General features: G+C 41.1%; 1 protein-coding gene across 1 annotated transcript in view; it reads right to left on the reverse strand.

Annotated features, from left to right (window-relative positions):
* UHRF1BP1 (UHRF1 binding protein 1) overlaps positions 1-20,217 on the reverse strand; it is a 66,547-nt gene extending 46,330 nt beyond the window's left edge. Inside the window, exon 1 of the mRNA XM_032340572.1 lies at positions 19,904-20,217. Within this exon, the coding sequence (XP_032196463.1) occupies positions 19,904-19,947 (44 nt within the window). The 5' untranslated portion in view covers positions 19,948-20,217. The remainder of the gene's footprint in view (positions 1-19,903) is intronic.
* Positions 20,218-21,217: the final 1,000 nt, after the last annotated feature.

The following is a 21,217-nucleotide window of genomic DNA, read 5'->3' on the forward strand; positions in this document are numbered from 1 at the left end:
TGATTTTTAGTTTAATTCCATGCTATAGGCAGGGAACACACTATCTTCTCAATATTATGAAATGTATTGAAACATATTTTATAATTTAGAGTGTGGTCTGTTTTGGTGAGCATTCCCTGTGCACTTGAAAAGAACACACATTCTTCAGTTGTTACTTAGAGTATTCTGTGTCAATTTGGCAAAGCAATGCATAATATTATTCAGATTTTTTTAAGTAAGTATTTTTGTTTTGTTTTGTTTTAAAGACTTTATTTATTTGAGAGAGTGAGACAGATTGCATATGCAGGGGAGAGGGGCAAAAGGAGAGGGAGAAACAGGCTCCTTGCTGAGCAGAGAGCCCCACACGGGCTAGATCCCAGGACCCTGGGGTCACAATCTGAGCCAAAGGCAGATGCTTAAGCGACTGAGCCACCCAGGCCCCCAGAGCTTCTGTATCGTTATTTATATTTCTCAAGTTGTTCTATCAACTACTGAGGGAGGAGTATTAAAAACACCAAATTATAACTGTGGATTTGTCCTTTTCTGCTTTTAATTCTTTGGTTTAATTGTTGAACTTTCTGCTTTTGTTTGGTTTCATGTGTATTTTTTTAACTGTTCTTTTTAAAGATTTTATTCATTTGAGAGAGAGACAGTGCACACATGCACACACAGGTGGAGATGGGGATGGGGAAAGAGCAGAGGGTGAGGGAGAGAGAGAATCTCAAGCAGACTCCCCACTGAGTGCAGAGCCTAATGTGGGGCTTGATCTCCTGACCCCAAGACCATGACCTGAGCCAAAATCAAGAGTCAGATGCTTAACCAACTGAGCCACCCAGGACCCCCTTGTTTTATGTGTACTGAAGCTCTTTTTTTAGGTTCATATACATTAATGATTGTGTCTTTCTGATTAAATGCTCCCTTTCCTATGAAATGTTTATTTCTAGCAGTAAACTTTGTCTTGAAGTCTATTTTGCCTGATGGTAATATAGCTACTCCAGCATTCTTCTCTTACTGTTCACATGGTGTACCTTTCATCATCTTCTCACTTTCAATCTGTGTTTAGCCCTTTTTCATCCAGTCTGACAACCTATGCTGGAATGGTCAATCCATTTACATTTAATGTAATTATTGATACTGGTTAGATTTTGGTTTACCATTCTATTTGCGCCATCCGTTTTCCCCCCCTCAGTTCCTCCTTTACTGCCTTCTTTTTAGGTTAACCTAATTATTTTTAGTATCTCATTGTAACTATTTTATGGGCTTTTTGGCTGTATCTCTTTACATGTGTGTCAGAAAGAGAGACAGATTGCTCTATGGAAACAATATGTAAACTTATCACAATCTAGTTACAACTAACATGGTACTACTTCACATAAGAATATAGCAACCTTTGCAAAATAGTTCATTTACTGCCCTTCACCTTTTGGACTAAATTGTCATATATATTACATCTACAGTAGTCCCCCTTTATCCACAAGGGCTACATCCCAAAACCCCCAGAGGATGCCTGAAATTGCAGATAGAACGGAATTCTATATATACTGGGTTTTTTTTCTATTAATACATAAACCTGTATACGTTTATGTATTTACATAACATATATATATACATACATATAACGTAATACATACATGACAGTTTAATTTATGATTTCGGCACAGTACGAGATTAGCAATAATAATGAAATAGAACAATTATAAGTATATACTGTAATAAAAATTATATGAATGTGGTCTCTCTCAAAATATCTTATTTTACTGTACTCACCATTCTAGGGATGATGTAGAATGATAAAATGCCTGCGGGATGAGTTGAAGTGAGGTGACTGACGTAGGTACTATGACACGGCGTCAGGCTACTACTGACCTTCTAATGACATGTCAGGAGGATAATCTGCTTCTGGACTGCAGGTGACCACAGGTTACCAAAATCATGGAAAGCAAAACTATGGATAAGAGGAGAGCTACTGTACATATGTCACAGACCTACAAAATAGTATTAATAAATACTATTAAAGACATAAATCTTGTCTTTTAAAGAAACTGAGAATAAAAAAAATCTAGGTGTCTCTTACACCTAGATTTCCAGTGTTCCTCTCTCTTTCTTATAGATCCCAATCCCCACCTGCTATCATTCCTCTTCAATCTGAAGAACTTTCTTCATTATCTTTTTTTTAAATTTTTATTTATTTAACAGAGAGTGTTCACAAGTAGGCAGAGGCAGGCAGAGAGAGGGGGAAGCAGACTCCCTGCTGAGCAGAAAGCCTGATGCAGGGCTCCATCCCAGGACCCTGGGATCATGACCTGAGCCAAAGGCAGAGGCTTTAACCCACTGAGCCACCCAGACATGCCATTATCTCTTATCGTACAACTAGGATTCTCTCAGTTTTCATTTGTCTAAAAATGCCTTTACCTTCCATTTTTAAAAAATATTTAAGCTGGATATGGAATTCTAGGTTGAGAGCTTCTTTCAGAATTTTAAAGATATCATCCCATTGTCTTCTTGCCTCTGTTGTTATTGAGGAGAAGCGCACCTTTAATTTAGATCACTGTTCTCCTTTGTGTGATAAGTCATTTTCCTCTGGCTTCTCTCAAGTTTTTCTCTTTCTCTTTTGCTTTTCAGCAGTATGACTGTGATGTACCTGGAACAGTCTTTGTATTTATCCTGCTTAAGGTTGACTGAGCTTCTTAAGATTCTATAAATCTGTTGCTGTTTTTTTTAAAGACTTTATTTATTTGACAGAGAGAGACACAGGGAGAGAAGAAACACAAGCAGGGGGAGTGGGAGAGGTCAGAAGCAGGCTTCCCACCAAACAGGGAGCTGGGTGTGGGGCTCAATCCCAGGATGCTGGGATCATGACCTGAGCCGAAGGTAGACACTTAACGACTGAGCTACCCAGGTGCCCCTATAAATCTGTTTTTCACCAAACTTGGAACTTTCAGCTATTATTTCTTTTTAATAACATCCCTACTGAAATTAATTCACATACCATATACATATTCATTTAAAATATATAATTCAGGGGCACCTGGGTGGCTCAGTGGGTTAAAGCCTCTGCTTTCGGCTCAGGTCATGATCCCAGGGTCCTGGGATCGAGCCCCGCATCAGGCTCTCTGCTCCACAGGGAGCCTGCTTCTTCCTCTCTCTCTGCCTGCCTCTCTGCCTACTTGTGATCTCTGCTTGTCAAATAAATAAATAAAATCTTTTAAAAAATAGAATAAAATAAATAAAATAAAATATACAATTCAACAGTTTTTAGTATATTCACGGAGTTGTGCAACCATAAGCTTAATCAACTTTAGAACGTTTTCATAGCCCTCTTCCAAAAAAACTCTTCCAAAAAACCCTGTACCCTTCAGCTATCATCCCCATTTTCCTTATTTCCCCTAACCTGGTAACCATTATTCTATTTTCTGTCTCTATAGATTTGCCTATCCTGGACATTTAATATAAACAGAATTACATAATACGTGGTCTCTTGTGACTAGCTTCTTTCACTTAGCATATTCTCAAGGTTCATCCATGTTATGACAGGAATCAGCACTTCTTTTCCTTTTTATGGTCAAAAATATTCCATTATATGGATACTCCACATTTTGTTTATCCATTCATCAGCTGATGAACATTTGGGTTGTTTCTTATTTGGGGGTATTATGAATACTGTTGCTATGAACATGCAAGAATGAGTTTTTGTGTGGACATGAGCTTTTATTTCTGTTGGGTAGGAATGGAACTGCTGGTAAAATGGTAACTCTAATTTACTTTTTCAGGAACTGCCTGGCTGTCTTCCTTAGTGGCTACACCATGTTACAGCCCTACCAGCTGTGTTTCATTGGAGTTCCAATTGCTTCACATCCTCATCAATATCTGTTATTATCTGTCTTTTTTTATTACAGTCATCCTTATAGCCATTGTAATTTTGATCTGCCTTTCTCTGATGGCTTGATAACATTGAGTATCTTTTCATATGTTTGTGGCCATTTATGCATCTTCTTTAAAGAAATGTCTGGGGCCACTTGGATGCCTCGGTCCATTAAGTGTCTGCCTTTGGCTCAGGTCATGATTCCAGGGTCCTGGGATTGAGCCCTGCATTGGGCTCCCTGCTCTGTGGGGGGCCACTTCTCCTTCTGCCACTCCCCCTGAGAAGAGTGCTTTCTCACTCTCTCTGTCAAATAAATAAATAAAATTTTTTGAGAGAGAGAGAAAGAAGAAGGAAGGGAGGGAGAGAGAGAAAAGAAAGGTCTATTCAGATCTTTTGTCCATTTTTAAATTGGGTTGTCTTTATTATTTAGTTGTCAGACATCATTTATTCAAAAAAATTTTTTGAAGATTTTATTTATTTATTTATTCAATAGGGAGATAACAAGCAGACAGAGAGTCAGGCAGAGAGAGGAAGAAGCAGGCTCCCCACTGAGCAGAGAAACCGATGTGGGGCTCGATCCCAGGACCCTGAGATCATGACCCAAGCTGAAGGCAGGGGCCCAACCCACTGAGCCACCCAGGCACCCCTCTTCAGATATTTTTATCTTGTTTTAGTTTTCTACTATAGCATAACAAATCACTCCAAACCTAGTGCCATAAAACAGTAAGCATTTTATTAAGTTCACAGATTTTATGCATTAGAAATTCATTCAGGGGACAAATGGGATAGCTTTATCCTGTTTCATGAATTCTGGGGCCTCATCTGGGACACCATGAACAGCTGGGAGTTGGTATCACCTAGTGGCTTCTTCACTCACATGGTTGATTGCTAGGCTGAAATGTCTCAAAGGCCAGGTTCAGCAAGGACTGTTAATTGGAGCTCTGTATAGCTGGGATGTTACTTCCAACTTGATTCTATTGGCCAAAAGAACATGTAGAATGGTAGATACTGCTGCAGCCATCTTTGGAAAATACAATCTGCCAGATGTCTTCTGTCTCCTTTACTTCTAGGACTCCAATTACACATATATTAGTATTGTCACACAGTTACTGACACTCTGTTTTTGTCTTTTAATCTTTTTTCTCTTTTCTTCAGAGTGGATAATTCCGGCCACTCTATTTTGAAGTTCACCAACCCTTTCTTTAGCCATCTCCAATCTGCTATAATCTAATAAATTTTTCATTTCAAATCAGTTCTAGATTTTACATTTGGTTCTTTTTATAGCTCCCAGGTCTCTGCTGAGATCCTCTATCTGTTTATCTTTTATTACCAAGTTTAATGTCCTTGTTTGATAATTCCAACATCTGAGTCATCTTGGGGTCAATTTCTATTGACTGCTATTCTCAACAATAAGTCACATTTTTCTTCACTGCACATCTAGTCATTTATTATTGTATAGTGGACATTATTGAAATTCTAAATTCTGTCAATCTTCCTCTGAAGAGTGAATTTTATTCTACTGGGAAATTAACTTGGCTAAATTCATACTCCAAACTGCCTCCCGGACAAGGGGCAGCAGCTAAACCTCTGTTCAATTCATTCAGCTTTCCAACTACTGCCTTTTCTAGGCTCCATTAAGTCTTTCCCCATGCATGTCAAGGATTTGGACAGAATTTAAAAGCAGATTTTAGGGTTCCCTCTTCTGTTGATCCCTCCTTTCTGATATTTCTCTCCTCATTCTCCAGTCCCTCTTACAGTCCTGAATTCCATCCTCCAACTCACCAAACTAGTAAAACTGTAGACTTTTGCTTGAGTTCTAGCCACCACCCACCATGCAAACTTGGGAGTATCCTCAGGCAAAAGAATTGTGTAAGTGAGAATCAAGCCTGGTACAGTTCCCATCTTTCAAATTTCCCATCGATTTCTGCCAGACTCTCCAATGTCTTCAAGTAGTTATTTTTTTATATACTGTCCAGAGTTCATAACTTTTATCCTGGAAAGGGCTAGGTCAATATAAGATACTCCTATATTATTAGAAGTAGAATCCTTTTCTACTAGATCTCATTGGTATTGTATCGTCTCCAAGAGGGAACCATGATGTGAGTTACCAAAAACACATATGACCAGATGTACACAAATGTACTCCCTCAGTATGATAGCTGGCTCAGTATGATAGATGGTAATAGATAAATCATCCTCTTGGTCTGCGAGTGAAGTGCGCATCATAAAAAATTGCAACAGGGGCACCTAGGTGGCTCAGTTGGTTAAGCATCTGCCTTTGGCTCAGGTCATGATCCCAGGGTTCTGGGATTAAGCCTGGCATCAGGCTCCCTCCTCAGCAGGGCGTCAGCTTCTCCCTCTCCTTGCTCTTGTTCTCTCACTTTCTCATTCTCTCTCTCTGTCTCAAATAAATAATCTTTTAAAAAATTGAAAAAATTGAAACAATATAAAAAAGTATAAAGAGAAAAATAGGTATAAAAGAAAAAATGAGTTTCCACTTCATAGAATAAAATAGAATTATTTTATATATATTTTTCTAAAACTTGCTTTTATTTTCAATGAACAATGTATCTTGGGCATTTTACACTGTCAAATTTTTAAGTACTTTTTAATAATTGGGGAGTTATCTACAAGCAACATCTCTATATGGAAAATTAGAATTTATTTAATAGAGTCTCTACAGATTGCTCTTTTATACTAATTTCATTAAAAGGCTTATAGGTTTTTCTTACTTGATACCTTCTATAGGATGACCTCATAAAAGTGGAATTGTACATTTTTACATTTTGACAGATTTGCCAAATTTTCCTCTACAAACATGATACTGATTCACACTCTCTGTAATTATAACCAATCATACACATTTCCCCACACCCATAGTAGCAGTGTAGTCAATGACTTGAAGCACTCACTTTTACCTTACCTTCCCATCCCAGTAGGAGGCCAGCTGATATTCTGGAGACTATGGAGAGCTTTCTTAATGTTAAACAGTAGCCCTGATGAACATTCTAATTCCCTTCCTAAGCCCAGAGCCTTATTAAAACCCAGCCTGTTTAGCTGAAGCCCTAATACCTTGTCTGATTTCAGCCAGTCCTTTTTTTTTTTTTCCTTCTTCTTCTAAGATTTACTTCTTCAAAGTAATCTCTGAACCCAACATGGGGCTTTAATTTAACAACCCCAAGATCAAGAGTCACATGCCACACCAACTGAGCCAGCCAGGTGCCCCAAGCCAGTCTTCTTCTAGAACTGAATACTTGCAATCTGATCCACTAGCAAGGGTCTAGGCATGTAAGGCATGTTACATATGGGCTCCTCATCTAATTGACTGTTAACACATTTGAGTACCACTTGAAATTATGGCTGTAACTTCTTTTCCAATGTCCTTTCCACATACCTTTTCCCTGGACATCCTAGAATTAGGACGAAGATAGTGGGGGCTCCTTACCAACTGTAACTCAGAAAGAGCTGCCCCCTTCCCTCTCAATTCTTTAGCTATTCAGTTCCCACACTGACTGGGTCCCAGATTCTCTCCCCTGAATCAGCCCTAAAGATACTACACATCACGTCCAAAGTCTTGGCAAATCTCACTTTGTTAGAAACATTCCTTGTCATCCGAATATATTCCCTTTAATTTCCTTTGTATTTCCAGGTCTTGACAATTCCCAAAACACATCAACAGTAGAATTAATGAAAACTGAGTATTACAGTTCTAATTTTAAGACTTACACCTGGGCTCTTGGATTCATCAAAGTGAAACTGCAGCTGCTAATGCTCAGAACAGGCACTGCTGGTCATTCACTACTGAATGTGAACAGATATTTCTTCATGGCATAGCCTCGAACAATTATTTAAAGAAGTATGGCATATAAATTATCTGAGCTTTGAAAATTGCTCAAGAAGGAAACTGAGGAAGAAAGATTTCATACGCAAGGCTGTCCTTAATTTTTGAGCAGAACTGGCCCTAACGTTTGCTTATTTTAAGAGGCAGAGACGGCTCTGGGCACCTGGGTGTCAGAGTTGGTTAAGCATTCGACTCTCGATTTGGGCTCAGGTCTTGATCTCAGGGTCCTGACTTCAAGCCCCGCATTGAGCTCCACACTGGGCATTGGGCCTATGTAAAAAGGGTGGGGGGGGGGGTGCAGAGACTGTTCAAAGTGAGTCATGTTTCACGTCTGCTGGTGAAAGAAAAGCTTTAGCAATTGAGTAAGAATGCTCAATTAATGTTTACTACTTTGAGTAGTTTCCAGACGGAGATCATTTAATGAACAAACACCTAAGACAGTAGCACAATGACTGACTGAAGTAAATAGGTTCAAACTGTATAAGTAGCTGTGGAGGAAACAAAGAAGAGCTTAAAATAAAAATGAAGGTCTCTAACTCTAAGGAGGGCTATGTACTCCTCAAGAGTTAGAACTGTTTCACTTAGTGTCTGGCGCAAAGTCTAGCGTAAGAATGCTCAGTTAATGTTTACTGACAATAATACAAAGCAAATAAATGGTAACTGTGACATAGATGGAATGAACTAAAGGGTATATCCAACAATCCAGCCACATTCTTTCACACACTGTAAACCAACTATAATACTCTAATGAACCGGACATGTTAAACCAGATTTAAGAGTGTCGTATATAAACACGGAAATAAATTTATCTGTGATGCCGAGAAAAAAGGCACACCCTTCCCATTAGAGACAATAAAAAGTGCCAGGTTTTTAAGAAAAAAGAGAGATTAGTATATTCTAAAAGCCCTTTCTAGGGGTGCCTGGGTGGCTCAGTGGGTTAAAGCCTCTGCCTTCAGCTCAGGTCATGATCTCAGGGTCCTGGGATCAAGCCCCACATCGGGCTCTCTGCTCAGCAGGAAGCCTGCTTCCTCCTCCCTCTCTCTCTGCCTGCCTCTCTGCCTACTTGTGATCTCTGTCAAATAAAATAAATAAAATCTTTAAAAAAAAATTAATTAAAAAATAAAAAATAAATAAAAGCCCTTTCTAGAAGATTTAAAATTTAAAAAAAAAAATCAGGAAAAATGAAAAAGGAGGATGATATTTCTCTGAGAACAAAAATTATTTTTAAAATAATAGCTAACATTTAATGATTGCTTACTTTATTCCAGACACTATCCTAATATTCCAGACAATGTCCTAAACTGCACTTTGTTATGCATTTTAATTAATTTATTTCTCTCAATATCCCCATGATATAAATGAAAACTATTATCTCTATTCTATAGTAGAGAACTGAAGCATAGAAAGGTCAAATAACTTGCCCAAGATCATAACAAGCTAAGATTCAAAATCAAGCAGTATGGCTCAAGAACTTGCAGCCTTAACTACACTATACCATCTCTCTGACTTCTTCCCCCCATCTCTCTCACTTTTAACAAAATCAAAAGAGTTACAGAGGTTTGGAGTTTCAATTGCCTTAGACCCAGATCAATGGCAACAGAAAACAAGCTGAGCCCTATCTAGATGCCTGGACATAGTACACAGGCGTCTATGATCCAGCCTCTATCTTTCCAATATTGTCTCTTTTTTTTTTTTTTTTTTAGATTTTATTTATTTATCAGAGAGAGAGGGGAGAGAGCGAGCACAGGCAGACAGAATGGCAGGTAGAGGCAGAGGGAGAAGCAGGCTCCCCGCCGAGCAAGGAGCCCGATGTGGGACTCGATCCCAGGACGCTGGGATCATGACCTGAGCCGAAGGCAGCTGCTTAACCAACTGAGCCACCCAGGCGTCCCCCAATATTGTCTCTTGCCACGTCCCACCCTCAAACCCTACATTCCAGTGACACAGAACCATATGCAGTCTCTTAAAGGTCTCCTTCTGTTTCTCAACTCAGTACCATTACTCATGCAGATCCTCTGCCCGTGACTATCTGTGGCCCCCAGACTCCACAGATACTTCTTAATGCCTTACTGGGCTTACTGTTTACAGGTCTGTTTATTGCTGTAGGCAGCTGAGTCCCTGAAAGGGAATCTTGTCTCATTTGTTTTCGAGTTGCTAGTACTCAGCATACAATTCAGGGGGTCAGTAATAAGTTTCCTGATAGAATCAATGAATAAATGATCTCAAAAACAGAGTACACAAAGGCAGCCCAGGGTATGGGGCTATCTGAGGGGAAGGCTAGACTCCTATCTGAGAATGGCTGACATACCACCTGCAGCTGACCATCCAACTATCTTGTAGCACATCTTCCTCAGAGAGACTGAGGACCCTCTCCTGCGGGTTCAGAGGACTAAGGAGCCACAGCCAACTTCACCTGAAAGGAAGGGAGACAGTGAGGACTCTGCTGAGGTTCAGGAAAAGGATATCTTAGAAGACACTGCCAGACCTCTAATTTCACATCAGTCTCTGTTAAGACATTTTCTCAAGTGAAATGTATTCCTGAACTGCAGTTCCTACTTTCACTAAGTTAAAAAAACAAAAACCAAAACAACAACAACAAAAACCCCACAGATTTCAAGAAAAGAAAGAAGGAAACAAAAAAGAAAATGAAAGATTTTTCTTAGGAATGGGAAGTGGATGTTTTCAGCTCTGCCTGAGAAAGCACTAGACCAGAGGGCTGGAGACACTCAGCTTGAACGAATTTAGCCAATCCTTATCTGGATTTTCTATATATCGGAATTCTCCAACTTTCAGAAGACTCATACATGCCACAAATGGCTGCCCAATCCCCTGCCCCACCCCAACTGCCAAAGAAGCAATTTTTGGAAAATCAAAAACAAACTGGGAACTTCCAGAGTATTTGCGGTACCAAATGCTATGAAATTGAGAGTAACTTAGGGGAGCTGACCCTGTGGGACATATTCTGAATTATAACTGGTTTAATTAGAGTAGGATTCCTTCAAAAATACATTCTCTACATTCCCTTCCTGACTTAGCTGAAATTATATATCCTAAAGAAATGGGAATTGGGAGCAAAAGCGAGAGGAGCAGGGCTGCAAGTAGAATTGGGGCAACAGGGTGCATGAGGAGGACCTTAGGACATGGGAAAGACATCAAGGGAAGAAAGAGTGTATTAAGAGCAAACTTCAGCTGATTTAGAATTTAGTCTAAGTCAGTGATTCTCAACACTAACAGACTCAATTCCACGAGTGGCACTGCCAAGAGTGACAACATTTTCTAAAATATTGACAAACGTTTGATAAAGTTCAAAACAATCCTCCCCCCATGGCAGTTGCAGTCTAGAACACTCCCTATAGTTTAAAGTTTACAATATTTTGTGTCTATTACAACAGAATTAGGTTCTAGGTTTACATAATTTAAATGGGTAATTAACCCATGCATCTAACAAATATTCAAAATTCAAAAAGGACAAAGAACAATGCTTCTTTATGTGAGATTATTGTGCAAACTGGATGATATCAGCGTCTCTAGCCCGCTAACTAAACGCTGGCCACATCCCTTAATCACAACCACACAAAGTTCTGCTGAGATACAATGATCTCAATAATCTAAAAGATCTTACTCCAAGAAATGGGAGAGAAAAAACTTAACCTTCTTCTCTATCTCCACTCCTCCTTCAAATGGTTCCCTAACAACCAAGACCCTGGTGGGCTAACTTGGAAAACTACTCGACATTTAATACACTATTTCTACTGAAATACATACTCCAAACCCCAAACTTAGAAATAAAATTTGAGAACATACCGCTTTCATAAGTCAGAGACTTAAATACACTGATTTCTCACCATCGATGTTCTAATTTTTTTTTTAAATGATAAGCTGACATCCAAGCTATATACGACCAATGCACTATAAGGACTAAGTATACATGTAAAATTATCACTGCTGTGGGCAAATAAAAAAATGTCAATCCAACAAGTATTTTATAGTACATCTAGTCCTTATTTTTATGGCAAGAAGGTACAAACAACATACCCTTTACCTAAGTTCTAATGTGTATTACTTTACACTTAAGTTTTCCCCTTTACTATAAATACTGATTGATTATACTGCTTTAAATACTGGAAAATATTCTTTAGCATCTATAATCAGCATCAGCAGCAAATACTTGCCTCATCACACAAAAATAAAAGTTCCCTTAACAATACTGGGTGAATTGGGTTTCCTTGTCCTTCTGCTCCCCAGACTACTATTCCCATTACCCACATCTAAGGCTCCTTGAATTCCAGCCATGCACTCCCACTCCACACACCTCCTGCACCACTCAAAGCACCCTCAAACTCTCTGGTTTTCAAAGCAGCCAAGGGACCACAGTCACTGCCATCATGGAGGGTGTAGATAATTGAGTTGTGATGAAAAGAATCTTTTTGGGGGCACCTGGGTGCCTTAGTTAAGCATCTCCCCTTGTCTCAGGTCATGATCCCAGGGTCCTGGGATGAAGCCCCCTCATCCCCAAAGATGAGCCCCCTGCTCAGCAGGGAGCCTGTTTCTCCCTTTCCCCTTCCCCCCAACTCATGTTCTCTCTTCCTTGCTCTGCTCTCTCTCTCAAATACATAAATAATCTAAAAAACAAAACATTTTTTCTTTCAATGATTAAAGCCATACTTATAGGTGAAGACAACTAAATGACCGCTGATTTTTTTTTCACTCTAAGAATAGAGTATATGATTATGCTATGTTCTTAGGTTATGTATAAGTACATCCACTAAGGACCCAACCTCGTGTATATATTTCAGTTATTTCACCTATGCTGAGGTCAAAGTTTCCTCTGTAGTATGCCTTGATATTAAAAAAAAAAAAAAAGATAAACAGAAATAGCCCTTGTTCGCTTCACTCCTTAAGCATTGATACAAAGAACATCCATCTCCACCTCTTTGTATTACAAGGTTAAACGTAATTTCTAAATATTCAAAGGTCTACTGGGTGCCTGGGTGTCCCAGGCGTTAAGCCTCTGCCTTTGGCTCAGGTCATGATCCCGGCATCCTGGGATCAAGCCCTGCATCAGGCTCCCTGCTCAGTGAAGAGCTGCTTCACCCTCTCCCACTCCCCCTGCTTGGGTTTCCTCTTTCGCTGTGTGTCTCTCTGTCAAATAAACAAACAAACAAAAAAATCTTTCAAACAAACAAATAAATGTTCAAAGGTCTAATTTTTTAGATATGTTAGGCACAATCTTAAAGATGTTGAAAAGTATTATCTTCAGAAACTAAAAGCAATCTCTCTTGAGTAACTTAAACAAATACTAGATAAATAATAATAGTCACTGTTTACTGAATACTTTTTCAGGACCACTTTTATAAATGATTTCTAATCCTCAAAACCACATTGTCCATTACTATCCCCCATTTTACAGATGAGTAAACTGAAACTTCAAGAAGCTAAAAGACTTGCAGAATACATAGCTTGTAAGTGGCAGAGTCAAAACGCACAGCCACCTTTTGGAATCCAAAGTCCTGGTTCTTTCTGCTACATTGACGTGCCTCTCAATCAGTTTTTCAAAGCAGGTAATTTCATTGTGAGCCATACATTAAGCTGCTGTGTATCAGATACAGTACAACAGTACTGCTTTAAATTTTTATTGCTTTTAAATGCTACTTTTTAAAACACAAGGCAATGTTTTACAAAAGACCTTGGAAAGCTATAAAGACTGTAATATAAAAGCTATGAAATTCAAATTATAGTACCTTTAGTAAAGATGAAATGGTATATAAATGGGGTGCCCAGCTTACAGAACAGAATGAAACTATTATCCAGGGTAGTCTGAAGATCAAAAATTTAACAAAAACCCAAATGCCTGAAGAACAGTACCCCCTTTCTCTTAATGCACATGACTGCTATTCTGACAGGGAACTAAGCCTCAGATCCATCCCAAGTAAGAAATGTTAAGTGTTAGGGGTGCCTGTGTGGCACTGTCAGTAAAGCAGTTAAGCACCCAACTCTTGGTTTTGCCTCAGGTCATGATGTCATGGGTTGCAATCTCATAGATTGTGAGATCAAGCCCCGCATCCAGCACCAAGCTAGTGTTGCATACCTGCTTGAGTTTCTCTCCCCCTCTACTCTCCCCCACCCCCGTACACGTTTTCTCTCTCTTTCTCTCTCTTTCTGAAATAAGTAAGTCTTAAAAAAAAAAAAAAAGTATGCTATGGGTTAGCAGTCATAAATTATCCTAATTATTTTTACTGAACCTAATTTGAACAGTGCTCCAAAAAGATGTTTTCAATGTTCTGACATTTGCTTGTGGCTAAAATTTACAAATAGATCAGAACTTGAAAACTAAACATGGGCAAAAACAAAGTGGCCATCTGGTTTACCTCAGATGAAGTAAAAAAAATTTTTTAAAAACACATCCATCAGAATGGCTAAAATGAAAGAGATGAAAAATACCAAGTGTTGGCAAGGATGTAGAGCAACCAGAACTCTCAAACACTTCCAATGGCAGTGCAAGTTGGTATAAACACTTTGGGAAACTGTTTAATATTATCTATTACAATTTTTTTTAAGAATTTATTTATTTATTTGACAGAGAGAGATCACAAGTAGGCAGAGAGGCAGGCAGAGAGAGAGAGGAGGAAGCAGGCTCCCCGCTGAGCAGAGAGCCCGATGCGGGACTTGATCCCAGGACTCCGGGATCATGACCTGAGCCGAAGGCAGTGGCTTAACCCACTGAGCCACCCAGGCGCCCCTATCTATTACAATTTAAAATGTTCATATCCTACAACCCAGAAATCCCACTCCTATGCATATCCCCGAGAGATACGTGGACATTTGTTCACCAGAGGACATATACTAGAATGTTCTAGCTGCACTATTCATCATGGCCCTACACTGGGAAACTAACCAAATGTCCACTGATAGTAAAGTATATAAATAAATTGAAGTATAGTCGCATAATAGAATACCATACAGCAATGAAAATGCAGAATCTACAACTTGATGCAACAACAGGGTTTAATCTTACAAAAACTGGGGTGCCTGGGTGGCTCAGTGGGTTGAGCCTCTGCCTTTGGCTCAGGTCATGATCTCAAGGTTCTGGGATCAAGCCCCACATCAGGCTCTCTGCTCAGCAGGGAGCCTGATTCCCCCCACCTACCTGCTCTCTGCCTACTTGTGATCTCTCTCTCTCTCTGTCAAATTTTTTAAAAAAGAGTTTCATTTAAAAAAAAATTAATCTCACAAAAATGTTGAGATAAGAAGACAGACACAGAAGCATACATATGATATGATTCTACTTATATAAAGAACAAAAGAGGGAGACAAACAATAAGAGACTCTTAATCTTAAGAAACAAACTGAGGGTTGCTGGAGAGGAGGTGGTGGGGGGATGGAGTGGCTGGGAGATGGACATTGGGGAGGGTATGTGCTATGGTGAGTGCTGAGTATTGTGTAAGACTGATGAATCACAGATCTGTACCCCTGAAACAAATAACATTATATGAAAATAAATAAAATAGAATAAAATAAAACAAAAACAGACAAAACTAATCTGTGTTGTTAGAAATCAGGATAGCAGTTTACCCCTTGGTAGAGACAATGACAGAAGACAACACAAGAGGGTGCTAGCAATACTTTTCTTCATATGGATGCTGGTGACAAGAGTATATTTAATTTGAAATTAATTCAGTAGATGAGAAGTGTACAACAGCCCAGTAGTAAAGAGAATCAGAGAACCTACCTTTGAATCTCAGTTCCATCAACTACTACATGATTTTTTGCACAAGTTGCTTAACCTCTCTGGGCGTCATTTCTTCAACTATAAAGTAGGCCTAATAATACCTCATAAGGTTAGCCTGAGAATTACATCATTATAAGACTTGCAAAGTGCTTATTCACACAGTTGGTTATTATTAAGTATTTGCTAAGTTAAAAAAAAATGCTTTATTCTGAAGCAACACAAAAAAAAATGTGGAAAGGAAACAAAGACATGTATGATTTGACCATTACTGGAAAATGAACAAAATAATTATTTAGGAAATAAAGGTGATAATAAGCAAAGTCTAGTATAGGAAAACCTGGAAGTTGAGACTACTTCTACAAACCTTCACCTACACAGACCCTGGGCCAGAAGTGGACCTCTCTCAGCCTGCAGCTCCCCACTGTCCCCTGGGGGCTGACCAAGATGATCTCTACAGAAAAATGAGTAATAATGAGGGGAGGCACTGATCAGGAACTAAGAGGGCTGAGTTCACAGTAGGCTCTCTTATTCTCCAAGGGGACTATGAAATCTTGTATGCTTCTGCATTTCACCTAGTACTTACGTTTTTCAAAATCTATCATGTCTATCAGCTGTGCCTCTGTCCCTCAGAATCATTTCCTATAGCTATTTAGAGTAAATAATTAAGACTTCTGGTAGGCCAGAGGGAGAAGCAGGCTCCCCACTGAGCATGGAGCCCAGTGTGAGACTCCATCCCAGGACCCTGGGATCACGATTCAAGGTGATGACAGATGCTTAACCGACTGAACCACCCAGGCATCCCAAGACTTCTGGAAGGTTTCTAAAAGAACCAGTCAGGGGGCACCTGGGTGACTCAGTCAACCAGGCATCTGCCTTCAGCTCAAGTCATTATCCTGAGTCCTGGAATCCCTGCATGGGGCTCCCTGCTCCTCAGGGAGCCTACTTCTCCCTCTCCCTCTGCCTGCCGCTCCCCCTGCTTGTGCTCTGTCAAATGAATGCATAAAATATTTTAAAAAAATAATTAAAAGAGCCAGTCAGGTGGGTTACTGCATCCATACCAGGGTAGTATCCCTAACTTCAATGATCATATAGTTACTCTTTACATAACTACCTACTTACATGCTAGTCATTATAATACTTTATCCCCAATCCTCAAAAAATTCTGCTATTACATGGTATTCTTCCTTATTCTCACCTTTTACAGATAACAGAACCAGCTCAAAAAGGCTGACCTGTTCATTAAGTGACAGAGCTGGAAGGTGAATCAGGCTTCTCTGGCTCCAGAGTCCATGCTCTTTTCCCTGAGCCATAGTCCCTTGACTTACATGGCAACCAATCATATTTCTTCTTACGAAAGGTCATTAACTAAGGTGAGCTAAAACAAGAATAATCTAATGTAGTAAAAAAATCAATTCTGGGGTGCCTGGGTGGCTCAGTGGGTTAAAGCCTCTGCCTTCGGCTCAGGTCATGATCCCAGGAGCCTGGGCTCTCTGCTCAGCAGGGAGCCTGCTTCCTCCTCTCTCTGCCTGCATCCCTGCCTACTTGTAATCTCTGTCAAATAAAATAAATAAAATCTTTAAAAAAATATCAATTCTGGATTTCTTTTTAAATGATTACTTTTGTTTCTAATAAAGGTCTTCTCCTGGGTCTATTTAAATGAATACTGGGCATTGAAGTTATGTGTACTACACAGCAGTCATCCAAACCATATAAAGCCCTTTAAAGATGTTTACATTTCTTCCCTGCTGAACCCCCAGTGCCCAGATCAGGGCCTGGCCTAGAGCAGGGACTTAACAGAAATATCCTGAAGACCACCTCCCTCAAATCTTATTTACCAAAATACTAATAAAGAAGATGCATTCCAACAAAACACTATTAATATCCAGAACTTCACATCCAAAATTAAACATAAGAGTCACTGGGCTATCCTTCCTGCTGTTAAGACACTCTCCTCCAGGTCAAGTGGCACTGTCATCATAAACAAATCATTATTAAACACCTACAAATGTTTGTTAATAGTAACTCGGTATACCTTCTCTTCTCCTTCCCCGTGAGATTTGGCAACCCACAGAAACTGTAATTCCCCTCCAGGCAGGCCAGCTTTTGTAAGTATCACAGAGACAATACAGAGATACAAATGTCATACTTGATTAGGCCACTTTTCCAGGATAAACAAACAGAAAGGCGCAAGGAGTGTGACCTGTCCCTCAACCAGATCCAAGTCCTACCATCTTTTCCTGGAACCCTGATAATGCAGCCCCAAATAACCTTTTCTTCCTCTTCCTCCTCAGTTAACCACATAACACTGAGGAAACCAGAAATTTCTCCCAATGTCTGTCATGCCTATTCCTACTTCATCTGAAAGAGATACTCTGTTCACTAAGGATCCACTGAATATGTCAGCATACATTATTAAAATTTTTCTTAAAAACTCTAAACTCATTGAGAGTGCACAGAACATATGTGCATTAAAGGAAAAAACACCAGAATTAGAAAGCTGGGTTCTAGGGGCTCCTGGCGGGTTCAGTCAGTGGAACAAGTGACTCTTGATCTCAGGGCTGTGAGTTTAATCCCTGGGCTGGTTAGAGATTACTTAAAAATAATAAAATCTTAAAAAAAGAAAGAAAGCTGGGTTCTATTCCACCACATTACCTTTCACTGCAACTTGGGAAAGTTGTTTGTCCTCTATAGGCTTTAGTTTCCTCAGACATAAAATTAAAGACTGGAACTAGTCAGGGGTTATTCACCTAATTCCAGGATGACTTGCAGGATTCAGCATGTGCTTTTGGGCTTTATAACTCTCCCCCAGAATTCACATTTTTAAAAAACCTGTTTGCATATGCAGATTTTTCTGAAGAAGTCTATGGCTTATATCAAATTGTCACACAAGTCATGTCCCAAAAGATAACTATAGCTCATGGGTTGTTTCCCCACCCCCAAGATATTTATTTATTTGACAGAGAGAAACAAGGAGAGAGGGAACACACGCAGGGGTAGTGGGAGAGGGAGCTGCAGGTTTCCCACGGAGCAGGGAGCCAGATGCAGGGCTTGATGCTGGGCTTGATCCCAGGACTCTGGGATCATGACCTGAGCCAAAGGCAGACACTTAACTGGCTGAGCCACCCAGACGCCCCTATAGCTCATGTTTTACTACGTGCTAGGCACTGTGCTGTCTTTACATATATTTAACCCTCAAAATAATCGTCTGAGGGGTGCCTGGGTGGCTCAGCCAGTTAAGTGTCTGCCTTTGGCTCAGGTCATGATCTCAGGGTCCTGGGATAGACCCCTGGGTGGGGCTCCCTGCTCAGGGTGGTAGTCTGCTTCTCCCTCTCCCACTGGCCCTCCCCGCCACTCATGCTCTGTCTCTCAAATAAATAAATAAAATCTTAAAAAACAACAACAACAACAAAAACCCTTTGAGTTAGAGTACTATTATTATCCTCATTTTACAGTTGAAGAAAGTAAACCAGAAAGAGTTGGGCTCTTTTAAACACAATCCTGTATCAGGTTAGATCATCTCTAAATCCTAAAATTCTCTGCTTCTGTTTATTGAAATTAAGTTTTCCTTTAAATTTTCTATACCATTTCACAATCATTAGTCCTACTTTTAAATCTTTATACAGAACAACCAAACTCGTGCAACACCCAGAAGAATGCTATCTGAAAAAGAATTTATTAGGAAGTTAATCCTAGTAAAGGGTCCAAAGGCACCTTCCAGTTCTAACCTCCAATCTGCTTTTACTATTATAACATGGTTATTAACCAACAGATGTATCTCAATCTAAATATTAATTAAAGTCTAAAATCAAAGTAAGAGTAAACAAGCCAGAGTCTCAGTCAGAAAAGGCGATTCAGTGGCAGCAGAAGGGTCTCACATACCACTCATCCAGGCAACCGAAGACCAGTAAGATACAGCAGTACAAGGGCCCTGTGTCCCCCGTTGACTGACTCCGCCCCCTACTCCTACCTCGTTGGAAAACCACTAGCGTGTACAAGGCTAGAACCACTCTCCCCTTGACATACAAAGGCTGGCTGAAAGTATTAAGACATTCCCAACACCTGTCTGGAATAAGGAGTGAAAACTAAGTGGGGGGAGACAGAGGAAGCGTGCAAGCGACGAAGAGGTGACCTGCTTGGCGGTGTGGGACTTGAGTAGGAACTGAGCCGTGGGGCAGTGGGCCAGGAGATCCTTGAGGGTCGGGAGGCTTAAGGAGGCTGCGAGGGTCGAGAGGAAAGCCCGGGGCACCCCAGCAAGGGCAGAAGCACCCTGCACCGGAGGGCACAGGAAGAGGGAAGAACAGAGTGGTGACAACGGTCGGGGCCGGCGGCACGGGCCGGAGACTGTCCTGCTCGAGTTGAGGCGAGGGCCGCCAAGGAGTCCCAACTCGGGCGAAGGAGGGGGAGAGCGGCCCAAAGGAGGGCGTACGGAGGAGGGACGAAGAGGGTTAGGAAGGGCCCCGGGACGGCTGGGGGACGGCGCTGGCGCTCTCACCGGGACAGGTGCTTCAGGATCTGCTTCTTAATGATCCCAGCCATGCCGGAGCCGCGGCCCGCGTGGAAGGCAGGCGAGCAGCTCTGGCCTCCTCAGTTGTGAAGAGGCGGCCCCTCACCTCGCCGCGGCTCGGGGACCGGATGCCGCCGCCGCCGCCGCCGCCATGGCGCACTCGCGCCCCTGCCCCGGCGCCTGGAGCTCCGCCACGATCCCACCCACCCGCGCGGCGCCGCGGCAGCTAGCCCGGAGCGACGCGGAGATCGCGCGCCGCCAGCCGCCTGCCGCCCGCCGCCCGAGGCGCGCGCAGGGAGAAGGCCGCGCGTGACGAGGGGCGGGGCGGGGCAGACGCGCGCACGCGCGGAGGGTCGGCTCCGGGCTCTGTCCCACCGTTCTGCGGTAAGCCTCTCTACACAGGGAAATCAAAAAGGCTTTCCCTCCGAAATGTATGAGGTTCCCGCAATCGTTTTGAACTATAGGAGAAAGGCAGCAATATTTGTAAATTTTTGCAGGAATTCGGTAGATAACTGCGCCATGCCTCTTCCATTTCTCATTCATTTCCCTCACACATTCACTCATTGTTGAGCACCAGCTAACTCTACTCCAGAAATCAGGCTGAGGAGTGACAAGCGGTCTCAAGAACCTCACGGGCCCTTAGAACGACCTCGGTCTAATGCTTTTTGCTAAAAAACTGAAAAGGGAGCACCTCGTCATCATCTCTGTGCCATTCTTACCCAGCTAACCAGTAGGCAAATGTTTACTCAACACATAAGGAACCGAAGCCCAGGAAAATAGTTGGAAAACCTTGCCCAAGGTTACGACTACTTAATGAAACTCAGGAGGAGAACCTTAAGGTTCTTTCTCTCAACCCAGTGCTATTTCCACCCTATGTCGTTCACACACTTAAAAGTGTAACCCATATGCTGGGGACACCTGTAGAACCTGCGGCAAAGGTGAAAACGGTGGCAATTTTCTGAACTTGAACCTTACAACAAAAACCTGAGTAAAATATTGAGACAGGCTTACAGAAAATCTGGGTGCCTTCTGATATATGCACATAATACAATTGTTATCTGATTCCAGAGATGGTTCAAGCATTACCAGCTGTATAAATGCTAAATGTTTTAAATAATCAACAAACATCATCTATGTGTATCTTATAATAAGTTCAGTTTTCACTAGAAGTTCCCCCACAATTACCTTTTTTCCCCCATTTTGTTTGAAAGAGAGAGAGCGAGCACAAATGGGAGGGGGTGAGGGAGAGGGAGAATCTCAAGCGGACCCCACACTGAGCATCAGTCTCACCACCCTGAGATT

Source organism: Mustela erminea, chromosome 4 (assembly GCF_009829155.1).
Source record: "Mustela erminea isolate mMusErm1 chromosome 4, mMusErm1.Pri, whole genome shotgun sequence".
NCBI lineage: Eukaryota > Metazoa > Chordata > Mammalia > Carnivora > Mustelidae > Mustela > Mustela erminea.